General features: G+C 44.3%; 1 protein-coding gene and 1 long non-coding RNA gene across 5 annotated transcripts in view; one reads left to right on the top strand and one right to left on the bottom strand.

The window, feature by feature from the left end:
- LOC113929019 overlaps positions 1-20112 on the top strand; it is an 89475-nt gene that overhangs the window by 68648 nt on the left and 715 nt on the right. Inside the window, exons 5-6 of the long non-coding RNA XR_003522064.1 lie at positions 12054-12130; positions 15526-15646. This is a non-coding gene — a long non-coding RNA (uncharacterized LOC113929019). The remainder of the gene's footprint in view (positions 1-12053; positions 12131-15525; positions 15647-20112) is intronic.
- Positions 13033-20112, bottom strand: part of CTNND2 (catenin delta 2) — a 904171-nt gene continuing 897091 nt past the window's right edge. For all 4 annotated transcript variants that reach the window (XM_027605522.1, XM_027605518.2, XM_027605519.2 and 1 more), the window contains one exon: positions 13033-14212. In XM_027605522.1, the coding sequence (XP_027461323.1) occupies positions 13952-14212 (261 nt within the window). In that variant the 3' untranslated portion in view covers positions 13033-13951. The remainder of the gene's footprint in view (positions 14213-20112) is intronic.

Below are 20112 nucleotides of genomic sequence, written 5' to 3'. Positions count from 1 at the left end.
GACTGAAAAGGGAGTCAGCAGTGAAAGGTCAAGAATGAGGTCAGACTCTCTCTTACAATTAGATGTAATCTTTCCTAAACAAAGTATGTTAGTTTCCTGGGACTGCTGTTATGAATGACCACAACCGAGGGCCTTCACACAGTAGAAATGTGTCCTCTCACTGTTCTGGGGGCTAGAAGTCAGAAATCAATGTGTGCGCAGGGTGGTTCCTCCCCAGTGCTTTGAGGGAGGGTTTATTCCATGTCTTTTCTTAGCTTCTGGTGGCTGCCGGCGACTGGTGGCATTCCTTGGCTTGTGTCCTTCCCGTCTCTGCTCACACCCTCACATGGCATTCTTCTATGTGCTTGTCTTTTAAAAGGACATGCTCTTTGGATTTGGGGGCCCACCCTAATTCTGTATGACCTCATCTCCATCCTGACTTTTATTATATCTGCAAAGACCCTATTTCCAAATAAGGTCACATTCTGAACTTTCAGGGGAACATGAATGTGGGGGGCATTATTCAACTCAGTACACAAAGTTAAGGCACTTTGTTACCAAATTAAAAAAAATTACATTCTTCATCACATTTTATCGGATTGCTGAGTTTCTGCATCCCCAAATTGGACTGGAGAGAAGCTTCACAGGGGTCCCCAGGAAAGGCAGGATCCTTGGAGAGGGCTGGGGGCTAGTGGAAGGGTTTGCACAGAGGCAGAGTGGAAGGGGCAAGGGAGGGACGGGGATGCCATCTGCTCAACACTCACCTAGGGCTGGGGGTGGAGAGCATCGGGGACCCTTCTGGCTTGGCTTCTCAGCAGGGACGGGGGCTGAGTCAGGAAGTGCTGTGATGTTTGGGGAAGCATCATGAAGCTCAGTCTGGGAAGCTGGCATGTTCCTCTGTCGCCTGCTGAGTGGCCTCAGGACGAATTTTGAGCAGTGCCTTCAAATACAGCTCTCATGGTGAGTACCCCATCGAGACGAAGATTTGTTGCTCATGGGCATGTTCCACTTTAGACTTTTCCATAGGCTGATGGGCTTCATCGGTGCCACCTTTGATCCCTGTATTAGTCAGCTCGGGCTGCCATAGCCAAATAGCACAGACCAGAGGCTTAAACAGCAGAAATGTATTTTCTCAAGCTCTGGAGGCTGGGATTTGGAGGTGTCAGCAGGGTGGGTTTCTTCTGTGGCTTCTCTCCTTGGCTTGCAGATGACCATCTTCTCCCTGGGGGACTCACATCATCCCCCTTCCGTGCGTGTCCATGTCCACATTTCCTCTCATTTTAAGGACACCAGTCATAAGAAACAAGTTGGATTGGCGTCTACCTCAAGGACCTCACTGTAACTTATTTACTGTTTTAACGATCCTATCTCCAAATGATACATTCTGAGATACTGGGGTTTATAGCTTCAGTATATGAACGGGTGGCAGATTTTGGGGTAAAGCACTCTCTTTCACGTTGCGGTGCTGAGTGACCCAAATGCATCCTGCCCCCTTTGCTGACACGTTTCTCTCACCGAAAGCCGTTGTCTTTCAAAGAAACATTTAGACATGAGATGGTAGGGTGATGAGGCAAAGCCAGAAAACATGGGCCTGCAGGAACAGTTGGGGGGTAGTGGTGGTTGGGGGGGTTATCTCGGGGTGCTGAGACCAGCTCCTTGTCACCTTCCCTTAGAGAACCAGGCTTTAGGGATCCCCTTGGGATATTTATGCCTCGACTTCTGTCCATGCTGGGAACTTTCATCTACCTCTGCAGTCAGCAGACCAGATTGCAAATAAGCTGATTTCATTGCGTGAGACTTAAAAATGTAAGACTCCTCATTATAGTTATGATTCCAGTTCTGAGCAGAATTTAATACTAGCCATGTTGGTCAACTCTATGGGGGGACACTTTCACAAAAGATACATATATCACATGATGACATTACACACTTTCAATATCTTACAATTTTGTCAATTACACATCAATAACACTAGAAAAAAATTCAAATGCTGGACCTTTTGTTACACTTAGGCAAGGGCTTCCCTTTCCTTATACCTCCTGTTCCTTTTATTTGCATTTAATCTATCCTGCACCCCCACCTCAAGATGCATGAATATTAATTAACGTAAATACATTTAGCAAAAGAAATCCTTCTTTTTTTAAACCAGAAATTTGTATGAGAATTGCCGCCTGTTCGGGGATTCTGGAAGTGTACTACTATAGGAAATAAATGAGTTTATCCCCTTCCCCAAGAATTTAATATGAACTAGATTATTTTAGGGCTTTATTCTAGAAATCTAGGTATCAATACAGCAAGAAACTTTCTTAAGACAGTTCTTTACATGAACTCTATGATGATATTATAGCAAAAGCCTGATGTGCTAGATCAAATAAAGACCCCCCCCCCCCCAAGATGTCCACATGCTAATCTTCAGAACCGGTGAATATGTTACCTTATATGGCAAAACGGACTTTGCCGATGTAAGTTAAAGAGCTTGAGTGGGGGAGATTATCAATGTCATCCAAAGGTTCCTTATAAGAGAAAAGAGGGAGGTGGGAGACAGAGAGAGAGAGAGAGAGAGAGAGAGAGGAAAGATTTGATTAAAGATGCCACTCTGTGGGCTTTAAAGATGGTGCCAAAGAATACAGGTGGCTTGTAGTTGTTGGAAAGAGCAAGAAAACGGATTCTCCAGTTCACCCCCTCCCTCCCCCGCCCCACAGGAACACAACTCTGCCAATCCATCTTGGATTTCTGACTTCCAGAACTAATAAGTACCTGTTGTTTTAAAACATTAAACGGGTGACAGTTTGTTACAACAGCCATAGGAAATGAATACACCAGGGTAGTTTATTTACCCAAAGCAGCCAGGAGTAACTATGTAACCTCATTGCTGGTAACGCAAACAATCGCCACAACACACTCAAGGTTGTGAATGGTGTTTTATTTCTTTATTTTTCTAAAATAAGAAACGTGGCATGTCATTTTCATGACTGCTTTCTCCTCTGTGGGCTGTTCCAGAATCGGAGGCTTACTGGATGGGCTCAGGCAGTGGACCTGTCCTTGTTCCACCTGCTGCTGGCCTGGGGCAGAGGGTGGGGGGGCGGCTGGGCGGGGGGAGCCTCCCCTCCCACCACCTGAAGCCTTTCCCTTCCTCTGTCCCCCACAGAGCCCGTGGCTCTGCACCTGACTGCTGTACCCCCACCCCAAGGGCTCCCAGCCTTCAGTTCGGTTTCTCCCTCCGGGGCAAGGCATCTGTCCCATCACGGAGCTCGCACTAGGGTGGGTGATGGCTGCATAGCCCTCCACCTGTCGGGAGGCGCTCTCCTCCTCCTCCTCCGCGCAGGCCTGCCACCTTAGAGAGCTGTGGGTGGTTATTCACAGCACTGCTTTCCTGGTTACATCCATCTCCCAAGGAGTTGGGTACCGTGCCTCTCACATGGCGACTTCAGTAAAGGTTGGCTACTCATTCAATGAGTGAATGTTAATAATGCACATTTGGACAGCCGTTTTTGGAATCACAGCGGTGATGTGCAGGGTTATACAGCCCACAAGACCTGATGGTTAAGTTTTGGGGAACGTGCAAGCTGGTTGCTAAATACAGCCATTATTGAGTAGCACATTACATAAGCTTAGGGTTAAATGAATTATATTGAAAAATAAAGGTAATAAAGGTAAGAAATAAAGGTAAGAAATACTCAGTACCCCACACAGTCTGATTATTTTTACTACATTTTATTACCTGTGCTCTTGGAAGTTTTCCTGCCACTTATGTCCATTTCATAACACAGTTTACTGTACCCTGGAGATAATGTGTTGGTCGGTTACTGAGTACCACTTCCGATTTCACATTCAGTAGCAACAAATCGGCACTTCGAAATTGGTCATGGTGTGTGCACTTATAGCAGAGAAACTGGCAAGTGCTATAGATCAAGGAGGTCTTCCTTCCTTCCTCCCTCCCTCACTCCCTCTCCCCTTCCTTCCTTCCCTCCTTTCTTTTCTTTCTTGACTCCATGTTTTTTTTTTAAGTTTATTTATTTATTTTAGAGAGAGACGGAGAGCGCACAAGTAGGGGGGAGGGACAGAGGGAGAGGGAGAGAATCTGAAGCAGACTCCACGCTGAGCGAGGAGCCCCATGTGGGGCTTGATCTCATGACCTGAGATCATGACCTGAGCTAAAATCAAGAGTTAGCCACTTAAATGAAAAAGCCACCCAGGCACCCCCTGAGACTCCATTGTTAAACATTTACCAGCATGCCATTGGTCATAAGCCTGATCTGATCTTCACAAAAATGGCAAAATGGAAGCAGAGCAGGTATTTTCACCCCCAATGTACTAATAGGGAAATGATGACCCAGAAGTTAACTAGTTTACACAAATAGGGCTTCTGAGTCCTAGTACATCTATTCACCATTATATATGTATATTTTTGCTGAGGTTAATCAAGTAACCAATTCTTGAATTTATTTTTACTTTTTCTATGAAGCATTACTCCCTAGAAAAATAGTGGTTGAAATTAAATTTGCATTTCAGATACCAATGAAAAATTGTTTAGTATAAGTATGTTCCAAATATTGCACGGGACATACTAAAAAATTATTGGCTGTTTTCCTGAAATTCAGTTTTAACTAGATGCCCTGTATTTTTGTTTGCTGACTCTGGGAACACTAATTAAATGCTATGTGTGTATACATATTAACAAGATGGGAAAATTTCTTGCTATGGTCCTATTAAATTCTGTTTACAAAATCTGATCTTGTCTCCTACTTACCCTGGCTCTATTTTACTCTCCACTCTATCTTTCCAACTCTACTAGGGTCAACATTAATGGCATACAATTGCTCAGATTACTTAGTAACTGGGCTAGTGACTTTGAACTCCCAGTGAACTTCCACCTAAAAGGGACTGCCAGTCTCGATTCCGACTTTTTCAACATCTCTGGAATAGTCTAAAACAAAATAGAACCACTTAAGAACACAGTTTCCCTTCCACTTATGTCCATTTCATAACAGTTTACTGGCCCTTTCTCCTAGGTTCTGCCAGCACCCAGTCAATGCCATTAGTACACGCTGGCATCGGTCCTGTTATCCTCAGCTGCTGCTTTTTAAGTTTAAAAATTCTTGGGAAAACAAGTAAAGCTGCCCTTCAGAATCTTGGGTGTTGAGTGAACAGGAAATCTGGTTGTAATTCTTCCCTGAATGTATCAGGATCAGGGAGATAGTTATTCGTGGATCCAGGGGAACACCTGTTATTCGTGGATCCAGGGGAACACCTGTTCTCAGGCTCCTGGCAATTAGAGGTTGAAGTCATTCATCTGCATCAACGTTTCATTTGCTGCGAATGCTCCGGATGCTTCTTATCTTCACAGTGTCCCAAGGACCCACTGGTTACTGAGCTCATCTCCGAAGGTGTGGGGCTGGGGATTGTGGAAAAGGAAGGTGGTGATTACACTGCATTGATAATGGAGGGTGTGTGTGCTAGCAGAAGAGGAAGTGGTAAAGCGCCATGTAACTTGGAGACATTCCCGTTCTCAAACTGTGCATTCCCAAAGACAGCCCAGCCCAGAGGAAAGCGGCAGTCACTGCTCGGTACACTGGATCTCTGCTCCTCCTCACTTCTCCAAGCCTTTAATCACCCTCCATTTGCTCTCTTTGTTATAGATAATGAACACATGAAGAACATAATTGCTTAAAAACCCCAAACCATCTGATATTGATAGTGTCCTGAGGCAATGACATAATGTCAAACCCATTCAATTACGAATCTGTAGCATATTTTACTAGTGGTTAAAAAATAAGATCTATTAGGACAATGGCTAGAAAAAGTATCTATGGAATGCCTTTGTTTGCCAAAATTGGTACTTGGGTGTTTTTTTTTTTTAATTTTTTTTTAAAGATTTTATTTATTCATTTGAGACAGAGAGATACAGAGAGAAAGCGCGAGAGCATGAGCAGGGGAGAGACAGAGGGCGAGGGAGAAGCAGGCTCCCCGCCGAGCCAGGAGCCAGATGTGGGTCTCGATCCCAGGACCCTGGGATCATGACCTGAGCCGAAGGCAGATGCCTAACCATCTGAGCCACCCAGACGCCCCCTTGGGTGTTTTTTTTTTTTTTTTTATTAATTCTCTTTTACTAAATTTTAGGAAAAGTAAGCTTTTATTCTAAGGAAATGATGATGTGAATATTGAACTCTTTGCCATGAGATTGCTTTCGTCAGTCCAGTCTTTGAGTACTTCCTAGGTGAGGGCAGGAGAAAGTCTCTATAATGTGGGCATGAGTACTTAATGATTGCCTGTTGTGGAATATTCTGGGGAATTTGGTGGTTCTCATGTGCTCTGAGAAGAGAGCCAGGTTCTTTCTATATATTTCCTCTGCCTTCCTCAGCTTTAACTTCAGCTTTTTCCAGGCCCCTCATGGTCACTAGATGGCTGCCAGGAACGAGTCACCACATGCTTTCTTGCTCTCATTCAGTTGGAGGAAACACAAACCCAAGATGCAAACCCTTCCTTCTGACGAAATTACAGGGCCGTTTTATCCCATTTTTGCGAGTTGTAGTACTAGTTTTTAACTTCTTATAGTAAAACTCATTGCTTTTGCCATTAAGAAATACTGACAAATGTTTGAAAGAAGCTGAACCTGTTAAGGTAAAACGTTATCAGTTTTGTGGGAGATGGTGTCAAAAAGGCAACAGCAATGTTTCCGACCATGCATGCTCTTCCAGAATCTTGCCCACTTCCCCTATCAAGTGATATAGTTTCTTACCCCACCCTCTGGAACTGAGCAATATTTTGCTACTGTATCGACTAATGGAATGCATTTTAACTTTTGTGCCTGGTTCTTTCTCTTGGGACAGACTTTGGGAAACTTGAGATGATATAGAAGAAGTTTGGTCCCATGAACTATCTCTGCTGGACAGGCACGTGGAGATAGTTCACAGGATGCCTGAGGAGTTGCAGTTCTTCCTGCCCCCAGCTACTTGAGTCTTCCCAGCACAAGTGCTAGATACTTAAGTGACTGAGCCTTTAAGTGGTTCCAGCTCAGGCTTCACGCCTCCATGGCTGGTTCTGAGTGGGATGGAGCTGAGCTGTCTTCATGGAACCCAGGCCAGACTGCAAATTCTTGAACAAAATAAATCCTTCTCTCTTTTTAAAAAACCACTAAATTTTGGAGTGGTTTAGTTCAATTGTTCAATTGTTCTGTGTGTGATTTTCAACTCCTTCCTTCGTAATTAAGAGTGAGTCACATATACACACAGTCAGTGGTATTGTGGTAATTTTTCCATTGATGACAAATTAGCTCATGTAGTTCAAATTCACTTTTCACATGGCCAGTGATTTGGGTTTAACTCCCATAAAGGCCAGTTCACTTTCCTCTGCTCTGTGACTTCACTGTGTGGTCATCTCATAGCTGTCTGCTCTTTAGTATGAGGACATGAAGACACATGGCCGTTTGGAAATGGACACCAGGTTTCTCTGTTGAGCTGGTCACTAAGGGAGGCCGTGGTCATGGAGTGAACATGCTCCCAAACTGGAATTTCTGAAAAAAAGGCATCTTGTTGGCTCCACGAAGGTCAGGCTTAGGGCAGGTTGGGCAAATGAGACATGAGAATAAATAGCCTGGAGCAGATGGAGGTGGGTGGGGTATTAAGGATGAACATCCGGAAGTGAAATCAATGGCAGCAGTAACTGACATGGTAGGCACTGGTTGTATAGGATGTATGGTGAACAAACAGACTCTGGGATCAGCAGACAGACACCCTTCCCCTCGTAACTTGTAGTCCCACTGCCTGAGACATGGTGGGACTGGTGCTGAGTAAAGGGTGGATCCCGGGGAATCAGGCTTTCCTCTCCCCATGGCCCCTTTGCTTTATGGACTCCTGATCCTATCTGAAGCCACTGCTGGAAGATCACCTTCCCTGAAAGAGGTATCCTGGTATTATGGTCTACAGTTGCCAAGCTTCAATTTTATGTCCAACAGTAAAATTTGCTAGCTACGTGGTATCACTGCATCTTACTCCCCTCCTCTCAAAGACAGGGTGGGTCATAATAAGAACCTACCTGGTAGTGAGGAGGACAAGCAGAATGACCATTAAAACACAGTGAAAGCAAGAAAATGCTGCACACACAGAAGGGTTTGTTTTTAAACCATTTGTCTGAGCATGGGCCCTTGCTTTACAAGTTTCCTGTGCTGCCCTAAAATAATCCTTTATTCTATTTGTGACTATCTCAGGCCAGAGGTTCATCATAATCAATAGCTCATTGCTAAGCTTCTCAGGCCTCTGCCCCCTCCCCTGCTATTCACTCTCCCTCACCTGCTATTGGAACGACCCACGGAGGCCCTGCATGGTCTCCGAATTACCATACTCAAAGGCTTCTTCTTAGTTGTCTTCCTGCTTATTATTCTCTGTGCTTACCACTCTCTTCATAGGAGATTCTCCCTGATATTGACAACAGTGCACTGGTCTTGTTCTCCCCAAACCTCACCTCCAATACGCTGTTGTGTCCTTCTGGATCACGCTGGTTGCCCGTGAGCCTTCACCATCCCTAGGATGGTTGCCTCTCTCTATCCCCCTTTCTATGGATGCTCTATCCATGCCACTTTCCACCTCTCCATCCCAAATAGTTGATGCCTAATTCTGCACCTCTAGTTCAGAGTCCTGGTTGCATTTCCACTGCCTGCAGCAATATTCTCCCTGGATCTACCATCAACCTCTGTAACATGTCCAAAATGGAGTGGATTTTCCTTGACAGAAAGATCTTTCTTCCTTCTTACCAGTGGGTTATCATTGCTGGGCTTCTGGTCACCCAAGCGCCCATCTTTGAGGGATCACTGGGTTCCTCCATCACTCCATTACTGGGTTCCTCAAGTGCTGTGGATTTTACATCTGCAACATTTCATCTTAGTTTTGTTCATTTTATCTGCCATTCTCCTAGCTCAGATTCTTATGTTTTCTGGATCATTGTTCTCAAACTTCAGTGTTCTTAAGAATCACCCAGGGATTTCATGAAAATGCAGATTCTGATGAGGAAGGATGGAGTGGGACATTTCTGATATGCTTCTAGGTGGCGTTGATGCTGCCAGTCTTCCTGATTATCCCTTGAGTAACAAGGTTCCAGATTATTCTAGTCATTGCAGAGGTGATCTCTTTCTAGACCAGAGGTTCTCAAAGTATAGTCCCCAGACAAGTAACAACATCAACTTGGGAACTTGTTAGAAATGAAAATTCATGGCCAGTCCCAGCCCTATCCAAACATAAACTGAATGTCTGAACATGTTGTTCAGGCGATGTGCTCCGGGTGATTCTGATGCATGGTGTGAGAACCACTGATCTAGACCTTACCTTTACAACCACCATACACCCCCGGAATGTCTATAAAGATGCTGTGAAGAATCTTTAGTGTTTCTGTAATATGGCTTTCAAGAGCCTCAACTTCGCTTGTAGCCTGACTTCTTTCTCTCTCCATGCTTTCTCTGTTCTTCATTTTAGAATTAATTTTGTTGCATGTTGTGCCCTGTCCATTCCCTATACCTCCCACATCTTTCTCATTCCTGTTTTTCCAGAAATGCCTCCATTATCAGTCATCAGAAGCCTATCCATTCTTTAGGTTCTAGCCAAACACCAACTCCTTTGTGTGGTGTTCTCTGGTCACGCAGCTGGGAGTGCATCTTGTTCCTTCCTTGTGCTCAGTTGTGGCTAGCACCTTGTACATTGCACTAGAGCAGTGCTTCTAACTGGGGCTGATCTGGCAATATCTGGAGACAGTTTTGATCATCCCAACTGCAGGTGGTGGTGCTATAGGCCTCCAGTGGGTAGAGGCCAGAAATGCTGATAAGTATCCTACCCTGCATCTCACCCTTTCCCCCACAGAATTATTCAGCCCCAAACATCAACAGAGTATTGGTGGAGAAACAGCTCTGGAGCACGATGCATATCTTCTATCATCTCTCATGATGGCTGTCAGCACCACCTGGGGTGACGTCCCTCTTATGGATGCACGTTCTAGTAGAGTACCAGGGATGTTATCAAAGCTTTTGTCTCTATTTTATCGAGGGACCAAGCAATGAAATATTGTGAAAAAATGTTAAATGTGTGATGCTAATGTGGCCATTGTTGGAGTTCATGTCAAGAATTCCATTGTCTTAACTGAGGATCAAACTCTTGACTTAAAACCCCACTTTCCCCATTTCCTCGTGTGCTTTGTTTGTTTGCATTTTTAGCTACCTCCTCCTCTATGGCTGAGGAGAGAGCAGGTGTAGCCTGGTGGTTTGTTATTGAACTGATGGGAGACACTGAGGTCAAGGGCTTGCCTTGCTAGACCTGAACTGGCTATTTGTATTAGTTCTCTGGTTTGAAGAAGAACATGGGCTCATTGCTTTGGAGTGTTGCTGTTGTTGTTTGTAAGTAACTGGAGGTCTTGGTCTCTCAACTTTGTAAGGCCAAGGACTGTCCCCACATCCTAGATCCTTCTTCCTGTTTACAAGTTACAAAAGAGCATGTTGCCTTGCCTCGAGAGGAGGTTTTCCAACGAGCTCTCTCCAAGAACGGAGACCAGTGCACTTTAATGAAGATCCCGACCTGAGATGTGCCACTTACCCTTTGAAGGGACAGAATCACCAGGCGGGAAGGAAATTGGTTCTCAAAGTTGGACAAAATCCTCAGTGTCTGCAGACAGCCAAATCTCACTTTCAGGGGCACAGTTCTCAAGGATGGGGGGATAGTATCAGGCCCTAAAGAGGAGCTGAAGTAAGCGGAACAAACAAACCAAATAAATTGAAATTTTGCTACTGAATTTAACACTGCCTTTTTTTTTTTTTTTAAACAGCAGTTTTCCGTAACATGTGAATCTTGCTAAGATGAAATGGGTCCTCGGTGGTTAATGTTCACCTAGTTAGCACCAAGTGTGACGTGACATCTATGTCACTCTATTTCTTACAAACCTGTTTGATATTTTATTGTCTAACTCATAACTGGGAATTTGGATTAAAGCATTAATGTGTGGCATGAAACCTGAATCAGTATTAAAAGATCTTATTTTTAAATATTAATATCATTCAAGGTGGTATAATTTAAGTATTTCCTTCATTAGTCCCTGGTGATCAAAACTCAAGTGAAAAAAATTGGTCTGTTTTTCATACGTAATGTCCAGGTTTTACAACTTATTGAATGCATTGGGTGTACGTATGTACATGGTCCACTACAGGGATTGAGAGAAAAAAATTTTCTAGTTTCTTTTCTTCCCTCCTTTGCTCTGAAAAACACCATTTCCATCTCAGTAGATAATCCAAGATCTGGAGGCTCTTGTAGACCCAAGAGGCAACTATTTGCAGGGGGCCAGTGGTGTGGTGGGGGTGTCGGACTTGGGTCACTTCAGTACAATGAAAGCAAAAACAAACAAAGGTTTCTTGCCACTGGGGGCTTTTATCCAATACAGCCCTTGTTATGAATAACAAATCACCAGCTGTCAACCTTTACTGCCAAGGGAGCCTGTGGGCGCTTTAGGTCATTTCATGGTTTATGTAAAATCTCATCTGTTTGTCTAGCACCCGTCTATACCTCTCATCTCTCTATATCCTCTATCATCTATCAATCACTTCTCACTCTCTCCTAATTTACTTGTGTATATGAGTGTGTGTGTGTGTGTGTGTGTGTGTGTGTGTGTGTGTGTATGGAAAGGGGAAAAGGATTGCTTTGAATAACAACAAACACTTTTAATTTTCTTCTTCCTACCTCTACGTCTGAAGCCAGAGGCCCCCGGCTGAACTGGTCATCCCAGCCCCACACAACGTGCTGTCAAAGAATCCCAGGCAGTAGAGGTATCCTTGGTCTTCCCAGGTCACAAAAGCAGGCAATGCACGGACTCAAAAGCATCAAGGAAATATGAAATTCCCGCCAGGAAGCCTTTTTAGCACATGCAGGAATTCCTTTGCGCACAATCCAGCCAGGAAGGAGTCGCATTGTTTACTTTTGGACAAGTTCAGCTAGCTACTGGGTTATGCGTAAGTCTTATCTGCCTGGATGAACTTCACTAGTTCCTTCTATGACACAGATGAAGTGGATACATTGTTCTCAGTGCTGTAGATTTCTCTCTCTCCACAGGGGCTGGAGCATGCCTGTGAGGGAAGCCACAAATGTGGAGTCCTGGAGTAAACAGTGCAACAAGGTCCAGCTTGCAGGTAATTTGTAGGACAATTCATATGCAAATTTCTGTCTCCTGCTCTATTCGGGAAATTAGCTTTTCGTTTGCAAAAATATGCATGAACAAAAACTCTTTTGATGGTTGTTAAATTTGGAGAAGGAATCGCTGATTTGGGACTTTGATCTGAATTAAACTATGTAGCGTGGAGGGGAGCAAGTTTTAAAGGAAGATGGCAGCCAATTTCTTTTGTTATTTAATTTTTATTTTTTCCAAGAACAGTTAACATTTACTTAGGCACCTATTGGCCTCAGTCACTTGCATCTAAAGAGCAAAGCTAATTTACCCACAGCCCGTGTTCTTTTAAATGGTTAGCCTTATTTCTTAGCTCTGTTAACCACTATTCTAACATTAGCTTCAAGTTCAATTTTAATAATCTAATCCATAATGGTCCACTGCTCCCTGCCACATGAACAAAAAGTTTGGGGGTAATAAGGCGAGCAGTTTACATTTTCCGTTGATACTTCAAGTAATTGGCCCCAAAGTGAAATTATTGAGTTGGCCATGGTTTATTGTGTTCTGAGGGCATAAAACATGGAAGGAAATGGACCTGTAGAAAGAGGCGGTATCCAAGAATGTGTGAATGTGTGAAAATCCTATAACTTCACTTCAACTGGCCTAATATCCTGAGTCACTAGATGGTCAGAAGGATAGATGGAGTACAAGAGGAACAAACTGATGTACATTTATACCAAAAACCAGAAACAAAGCTTGTACAAGATGAACAGCAAATGAAATAGCTTCTATCAAAATAAAATCTCACACAGGTCATTTTTATACATACGTGGACATACACACACCCACACACGCACAGACACACAGGCAAGAATGTGTATTTTGTAAGATGGGTCCTTGGAAATAGACATTCTTAGCAAATATGGATGACGGATCAATTGTAATTTATTTTCTTTTAACACTGTATCATCATAAAGAAAACTGGTATAAATGAAAAAATCTATTTCAAATATCTACATCTAAAATTTTAGGCAGTGAAAAAGCACTTTGTTGACAAGGAGTGTGGAATGATGTATGTTAATTGTCAGAAACTGCTGAATGCCTTGCTTAGTTGCCACAAACAAATTCACATATCAGAACGAACAATACTGCTAAATATTCCTTTTTTTCCCATTTTTTTTTTTTGTTAAAACATACTGGGAGAAAGAAAAGAAAAGAAAAACTGGAAATCCATACATCTTTCAAAAGTTTGAAATTGAAGCAATATTTAGAACCATAGATGAGGAAACACTGCCGCATGGTGTAATATACACAATGCGCTTTTCTTCTTTAATCTGTAATGTACATCAAATACTTTACAACAATGCATTAACAAAAGGCAAGAAACATCTTGCTGTACAGAGGAACCCCAATGCAACTTGAAGCCTAGAATCACAACGGATGAAGAGAGTAAACAAAGCGTGAGAAGCCGTCCCTCTAAAGTGTGTGCACTACACCGCCCCTTGTGCTTAACGGTAACCTTCACGCCCCACCACCCCGCCTGTCTCCTCTGCTGCCTTCCGCCACATTCAAGATAAAGCACTTTTTATACTCCACAGCTCCAACTAGAAAGGTATTGTACAATGTCATATTCAGGATCACTTCAGCTTCCTATTGACTTCCAAGTTAACGTTCGGTTCATTTAGCTTTCTAAAATAGCTCTTAATAGTTCCTTACTGGTTATCACAGCCTTCCTACGGAACAGGCTTTAACAAACTAAATTTGCAGGGGGGAAAAAAAAAAAAGCAATGTCTTGTGGTATGCATGCACATGCACTGTTCCCGGAGCGCCTCGTGCCGCCCACTCCTCACACCCAGGAGTCGGGGGAGGCCGGGTAGTGGCTCGTTTCATAGTTCAGTTCACTGTAGGGACGGGCAGCTGAGTAGAAGTCGACATAGTTGCCGGTGGACTTGAGTCCCAGGTGCATGGTGTACTCACTGGCGGGAGGGCGATGGTGGACCTGGTCCTCGAAGAAGGACTCGTCGTAGTTTCTCGTGGAATTCTGAAACGGCTGGTAGGTCTCGTAATCTTTCCTGCTGGGCTCCTGTGGGACTGGCTGTGCTGGAACCTGCACAGAAAAGAAGATCCACCTGGGCTGGTTTGCTTTCCCTTGATGCAGCCTCCCCATGGCCAAGGCGCTGGAGCCTCCCAGGAAGGCTGGGCGGCCACCCGCACGTCCACCAGCATGGCGTGTCTCCAAATACCGCCAACTGCTGATGGCTCTTTCTTTTAAACGTTGCTTCCTGTGTCCACACGCTAGCATTCTACAGAATCTTTATTAAAAATTATGATTACGGTAAGACAGACATAACATATAATTTGCCATTTTGACCGCTTTTAAGTGTATAATTCAGTGGCATTAAGTATATTTGTGGCATGGTGCGGCCATCACCAGAATATTCCAGAACTTCGCCATCACCTCGAACAGAAACTCGATACCCATTGAGCGGAACTCACCATTTTCCTCCTTGCTTCAGCTCATGGAAGCCATCATTCTACTTTCTGTCTCTCTAAATTTCACTATTCTAGACACCTCACATAAGTGGAATCATATAATATTTGTCCTTTTGTGTCTGGCTTCTTTCACTTTGCATAACGTCCCCAAAGGCCATCCACGTTGTAGCATGGGACAAGATCTTGTCCCTTCTTAAGGCTGAACAATATTCCATTGTATCAGTATACCACATTTTGTTTATCCGTTCACCTGTTGATGGCCACTTGGGTTGTTTGTTCCTTTTGACTGTTGTGAATAATGCTGTAATGAACGTGGGTGCACCGGTACCTGTTTGAGTCCCTGCTTTCAGTTTTGGGGTATGTACCTAGAAGTGGCATTGCTGGATCCTTTGTTAATTCGAAGTTTAACTCTTGAAGGAATTGCCAAACTGACCTAAGTGGTGGACTTTTTATTTGATAACCTTTTAAAATATATTTTTTAAATTTTAAATTTTATTTTATTAAAAGATGTATTTATTTATTTGACAGAGAGAGAGAGAGACAGTGAGAGAGGGAACACAAGCAGGGGAACTGGGAGAGGGAGAAGCAGCCTCCCCGCTGAGCAGGGAGTCGGATGCGGGGCTTGATCCCAGGACCCCGGGATCACGACCTGAGCCGAAGGCAGACTCTTAACGACTGAGCCACCCAGGCGCCCCTAGATAACTTAAAACATTTTTTTTAAAATTTAATTTAATTTTTTTTATTATGTTCAATTAGCCAACATATAGTACTTCATTAGTTTTTGATGTAGTGTTCATTAGTTGCATATAACACCCAGGGCTCTAGATAACCTTTTTTAAATGAAAGAGCTATAGGCTAGAAGCTATAGAACATGAGTAGTTGATTTTCCTCTTTCCTGCATTTGTTCTCTTACAAATTGTTCTCTAGGTGCTGTGATCCCAGACAAAGAGACTGAAGATGTACAAGGTCTAACAGTCACTCGGGGATCTTCCTGCCAGCGCAGTGGGCTGTGGTCAACACCTCTCTGGAGGACAGAGGCTCCCCACCGGTAGGGCCATTCCGTCACACCTGCCTAAGTGATCAGGGACCGTAGCCTCAAAAAGATACATAGAAAAGCACATAATGGAAAGAGGGAATCAGCTCCAATGTAACCTACTCAGAAGGACCGACATGTTTCCCAACTTGGTTTAATTAAGAATTGATTGAACTTGAGAATGCTGTGGGATTAGGAAGCTTTCGGTTAGCAGGGAGGGGTCTTCAGTATTCTCTGGTGACCCTCAGCCCACCCCTGTACTCCTTGTTTGTGCTCTTGTCCTTTGCACATTACTGTCTGATGTCAGGGGCTGTGAAAGGCTAAAGGTCACAGGAGCCACCGAGGTATGGAAGGTCAAGAATTAGTTCCCTTTGCTTTGTTTTAAGGACAATAAGACTTAAGAGTGTTCACGGGCTGATAATTAGCACTTGCATGTGGGGGTCTGACCATCCTCTTTCCTTCTGACTGCCTCGGGGGTCCCTTTGTAAGCACTGTGCCTCTAAAGTGAGCGGAACCTCCCCAGAGCTAGTGCGTACAATCATGCATGAAACTCTGCTGATGGCAATAACTGGGGAAGAAGTCTGGTGTGAATGATGGAACACTTTTAAAGAAACACGATTTGATCACCTCCAAGCAGATTCAGTAATTCCCTATTAATTTAACTAAGGCTCGACATGGAAACGTCCTATAGAAATTGGTCCTAGCAATAGATAATGATTTGTAATTAGCACGTTGTGTGTAAATGAATGCTTCTAATGACTTGCACATAATTCTTCTCTAAAGTGAAACTCCCTCTTTGACATGTAATTGATTTACACTAGTAATTGACCTGTTCTTCGAAGAAGTGGTCAACTTCATCATAGCTGCCATCCACTCGTCCCACGCTTCCAGTTAGTGGTGGCTGATGACTGAGGTGTTGGGCTACCTGCGAAAGATCTGTTAGCCTAAGAGCCTGGCCACGGGAGGGACATTTGGAATTAATCTTCAGCATCTGTAATTAAACAAGACCAGGTATACGAAATTACTTGGCTAAGCTGAGGTGCCCTGTGCTGTTCTTTGAAGAGCTGGGTGCTATGCTGAACTTCTGCACTCCAACACTGTGCTGCGACCTAAGCATCGAGCATACAGAGGGTTGGAGCTGGGTGGTTTAGAAAAATCACATGGGGAGGGAGCTAGAATTTACTGTGTTTCTATGTCAGTGGGCACTATGTCCAACATTTAACAAATTCCTCTTTGTTTAACCTTTAACCATCTCTCCTTCCCTTCCTCCCTCTTTTCTCTATTTTCCTATCCATCCATCCATCCATCCATCCATCCATCCATCCATCCATCCATCCATCCAATTCCCCCTTTATAGATGAAGACACTGAAGCTCAGAGAAGTTAAGAAACTCGTCCAGGATTATCATGGCTAGTGGTGTTGTGAGACTGGGATTTGAACCCGAGTCTGGCTGACTCTGAAGTCCGCATTTTCTCCACCACACGAACACAGTTTCAGTGGAGCCCAAGTGGCCGATCCTCAGAGGGCCAGCCTCACTGAGTTGACTCCAGGCTCTATAATAAGAAGGGAGGCCGGTGGACAAAGGAACCCTAGGAGAGCTCTCACTTCTTTGTGCTGGGCTCAGTGGCCGTGGATAGGGAGGTCTGTGGGGGCGACCACTCACAGGCTCACGGCTCTCCTCCACAGCGGCTGCTTCTTTCAGGCCTTTGCATGACCTGTTTCAAATTTCTTACTGCCACCATGTTCTCTCTGGTTGGTGGACGTCTTTAGGTTGTGTACACATTTATTTTAGTCTCTTACCTTGAGGAATTGCCTTTTTCATTTCATCTGTATTGGTCATAAGTCTCATGTCAACCCCTTCTAAGGTTTAGTCCTGCAGTTCTGAGAGTGTGTGTGAATGGACTCTCTAGGATGGGTGACGGGTGGCTATGCTGTGTTTGGAGGGATCAAATTTGCTCACTGGCCTCGTGGTGCAGATGTCGACGGTGGATGTACCTTTGCAGGGGGAGGAATGTTGACTGTACTTTATGATTTACTCTAAGGGATTATCTGACAGTATTCAAAATTAGACAAAGTGCTCTCAAATATAAGCCCTCCCGAAAGAGGAGCTAAAATTAAATGCATTTTTTTATGTTGCACTGTTTGCATAAAGCAGACTTCTATGAAGGAGGTAGAATGAGGCTCATGTATAGCAGTGGTGTATTCTGGACCTGTGTGTCTGCTGTGGTTCAGAGAAGCCCTGGTACATCCAAGGAGCCTGAGGCTATTGCCTGCTTTTGCCTTAGGGCAGCATCCTTTTTGGGGTGGGGGGGTGCAACCAGCCGGCTCATGTAGGGATACTGGCTGGGGTCCATGTGCTTGGCATTTTGTCCTGTGGCTCCTACTCCCATAAAGCCATTGTTGTTGAACTTCTTCCCCAGTAGGAGGATGTTTAGTTTAAATTATGAAGGACAGTGCCACTTCTCTACCCCCCCACTCTGTTAGCATGATGAGAGAAAACTGTGTTTAGTCCTCACTGGGTTTGCCTACAAACTGGATTGATTGCTAATACAAGGAAAATAGCTGCCCAGTACAGATCTTCAAACTTCACCACAGGGCGAAAGCCGAAGACTCAGGGTGTTAATATACAATGGAAAAGGTCACATGGTAAGGAGTCATGGTTCTCAAAGTCCGGTCCCAAGACCAGCAGCATCAACATCACCGGGAAGCTTGTTAGAGAGGTAAATTACCTACCGAGTCAGTAACTCTGGGGCTGGGGGCCAGGGATCTGTGTTTAGCCGTCATCCAGGGCATTCTGATTTGTGCTCAAACTTGAGAACCACCAGCAGAGAGGAAGGCAAACGGGACCAGAAGGCAGAAGAGCCAGGTTGGAGCCTTGGCCTTTTCTGAGCTGGGTGACCAAAAGCAAACCCTTATCCTCCCCGAATCTTAATTCCCTCATCTCTGGGGACAATTTTACCTGCTCTGCCCACTTGGCGGTGAAACTGGGGACACCAACCAGGACCTCAAGATGCTGTTTTGATGTGATAATTTGATGGTTGCCATCAAAACACCAAACCCCTCTATCTCTAGCTGATGAACACAAAATTCTCTTGCTAGATATATACAGTAAGTACGTTTTCTTTATAAGTAGGGGATAAACTAGTAGAAGCTTAGTAGGATTTTTGGAGAGTTTAGGCAGTTAACTGTTAAAATGATGTCTGCAACCAGTTGGTTAGAGACATAAATGAGGACCATGAACAATCCCAGAATGTGCCCCTCGGAGCCACTGGGGACCATCCTGTAAATCTAGATTGCAAACAGTCCTAAGGAAACTATGGCAGCCACCCTGTGAGATGCCAAGGACCTCTGGGCCACACCAGGGCATTTCTTCACTGCCAACGATAGTGGAATCCAGGGAGAGAAAGGCTGGTATAGAATAAGCCAATTCTTGTGATGAGCTTCTCCTAACCTACGGAGACTGAAGACTATTCCTATACTCTGGGATGCAAAGTCAGGGTCCTATCACATGCTGACCAGTATCAGTAAGAGCTATAGATAGTTCTCATTGTACCTGGTATTTGCTAAAAGATAAAAGTTGGTATCCATAACTGAAGCTGTCATTTCCAATACATTTTGTTTCCATTTTCCTTTGTGTTCGGGCAGGCATGTTGATATGTGGATAGCTGGTGGCCACCCCTCTGGTGATTACTTGTCTAGAGCTCATGCACTTATTTATTCATTGACCTCTTGGCTTTTAGCAAAGAGCAGAACTGAGGGAGGTGAAGTAGATGTTAGCAACGTGTCAGGCAGGCTGTGGGGCCTGGGCATTCACCAGGGGGTTGCCAAAAACACCAGATGTCTTCCAGAGGAGCTGTGGTGCATGGCCTGGAACGTTCAGAGCAAGGAGATAACTCCTCTACCCATCACCATTTCTCCCGGTGATGAGTGATTAGAGAAAAAGGTAATTCAAGGTCGAGGAGATACTTCCCGTGGCCTCCTCCTTCTTCTCTTGGAAATGGTCTTGCTCAAGATATTCTATCCGCTAGGAGTGGGTCCCTTTCCTTTACAAAGATGCTGCCCTACCAGGTGTTGAGAAATGTTCAAAAACAGCCCATTTCCCCCCATGTTTACTGCCATCTGGTTATTGTGATCAAACCAACAGGTTTCAGATGTATCTCTCAGCCCAACTTTCCTGACTTAGGGCAGGAATCTAGAGCATCCGCAGAAGCAAGTTCTGGCAAAGGTTATTCATAGCCAACAGTTAGGAGGAATGGGTTTCTTTCTGTAGTGGCCCCTCTAGGGGACAAACGTATGACGTTATCATTCAGTGAAGGAGCAGAGGCCGTGCCTTTTGCTTTTACAGTTCCCACAAAACCACAGAGAAAAAAAAAAAGAACGAGCCTTCAGCGAATGTTTGCCAAAGAAGACACACACACACACACACACACACACACACACACACACACACACACAGCCCAGTTCTGGAAGGAGTTACTGCT

This window comes from Zalophus californianus, chromosome 5 (genome assembly GCF_009762305.2).
Source record: "Zalophus californianus isolate mZalCal1 chromosome 5, mZalCal1.pri.v2, whole genome shotgun sequence".
Taxonomy (NCBI): Eukaryota; Metazoa; Chordata; class Mammalia; order Carnivora; family Otariidae; genus Zalophus; species Zalophus californianus.
This window is presented reverse-complemented; position numbering and strand designations above follow the sequence as displayed.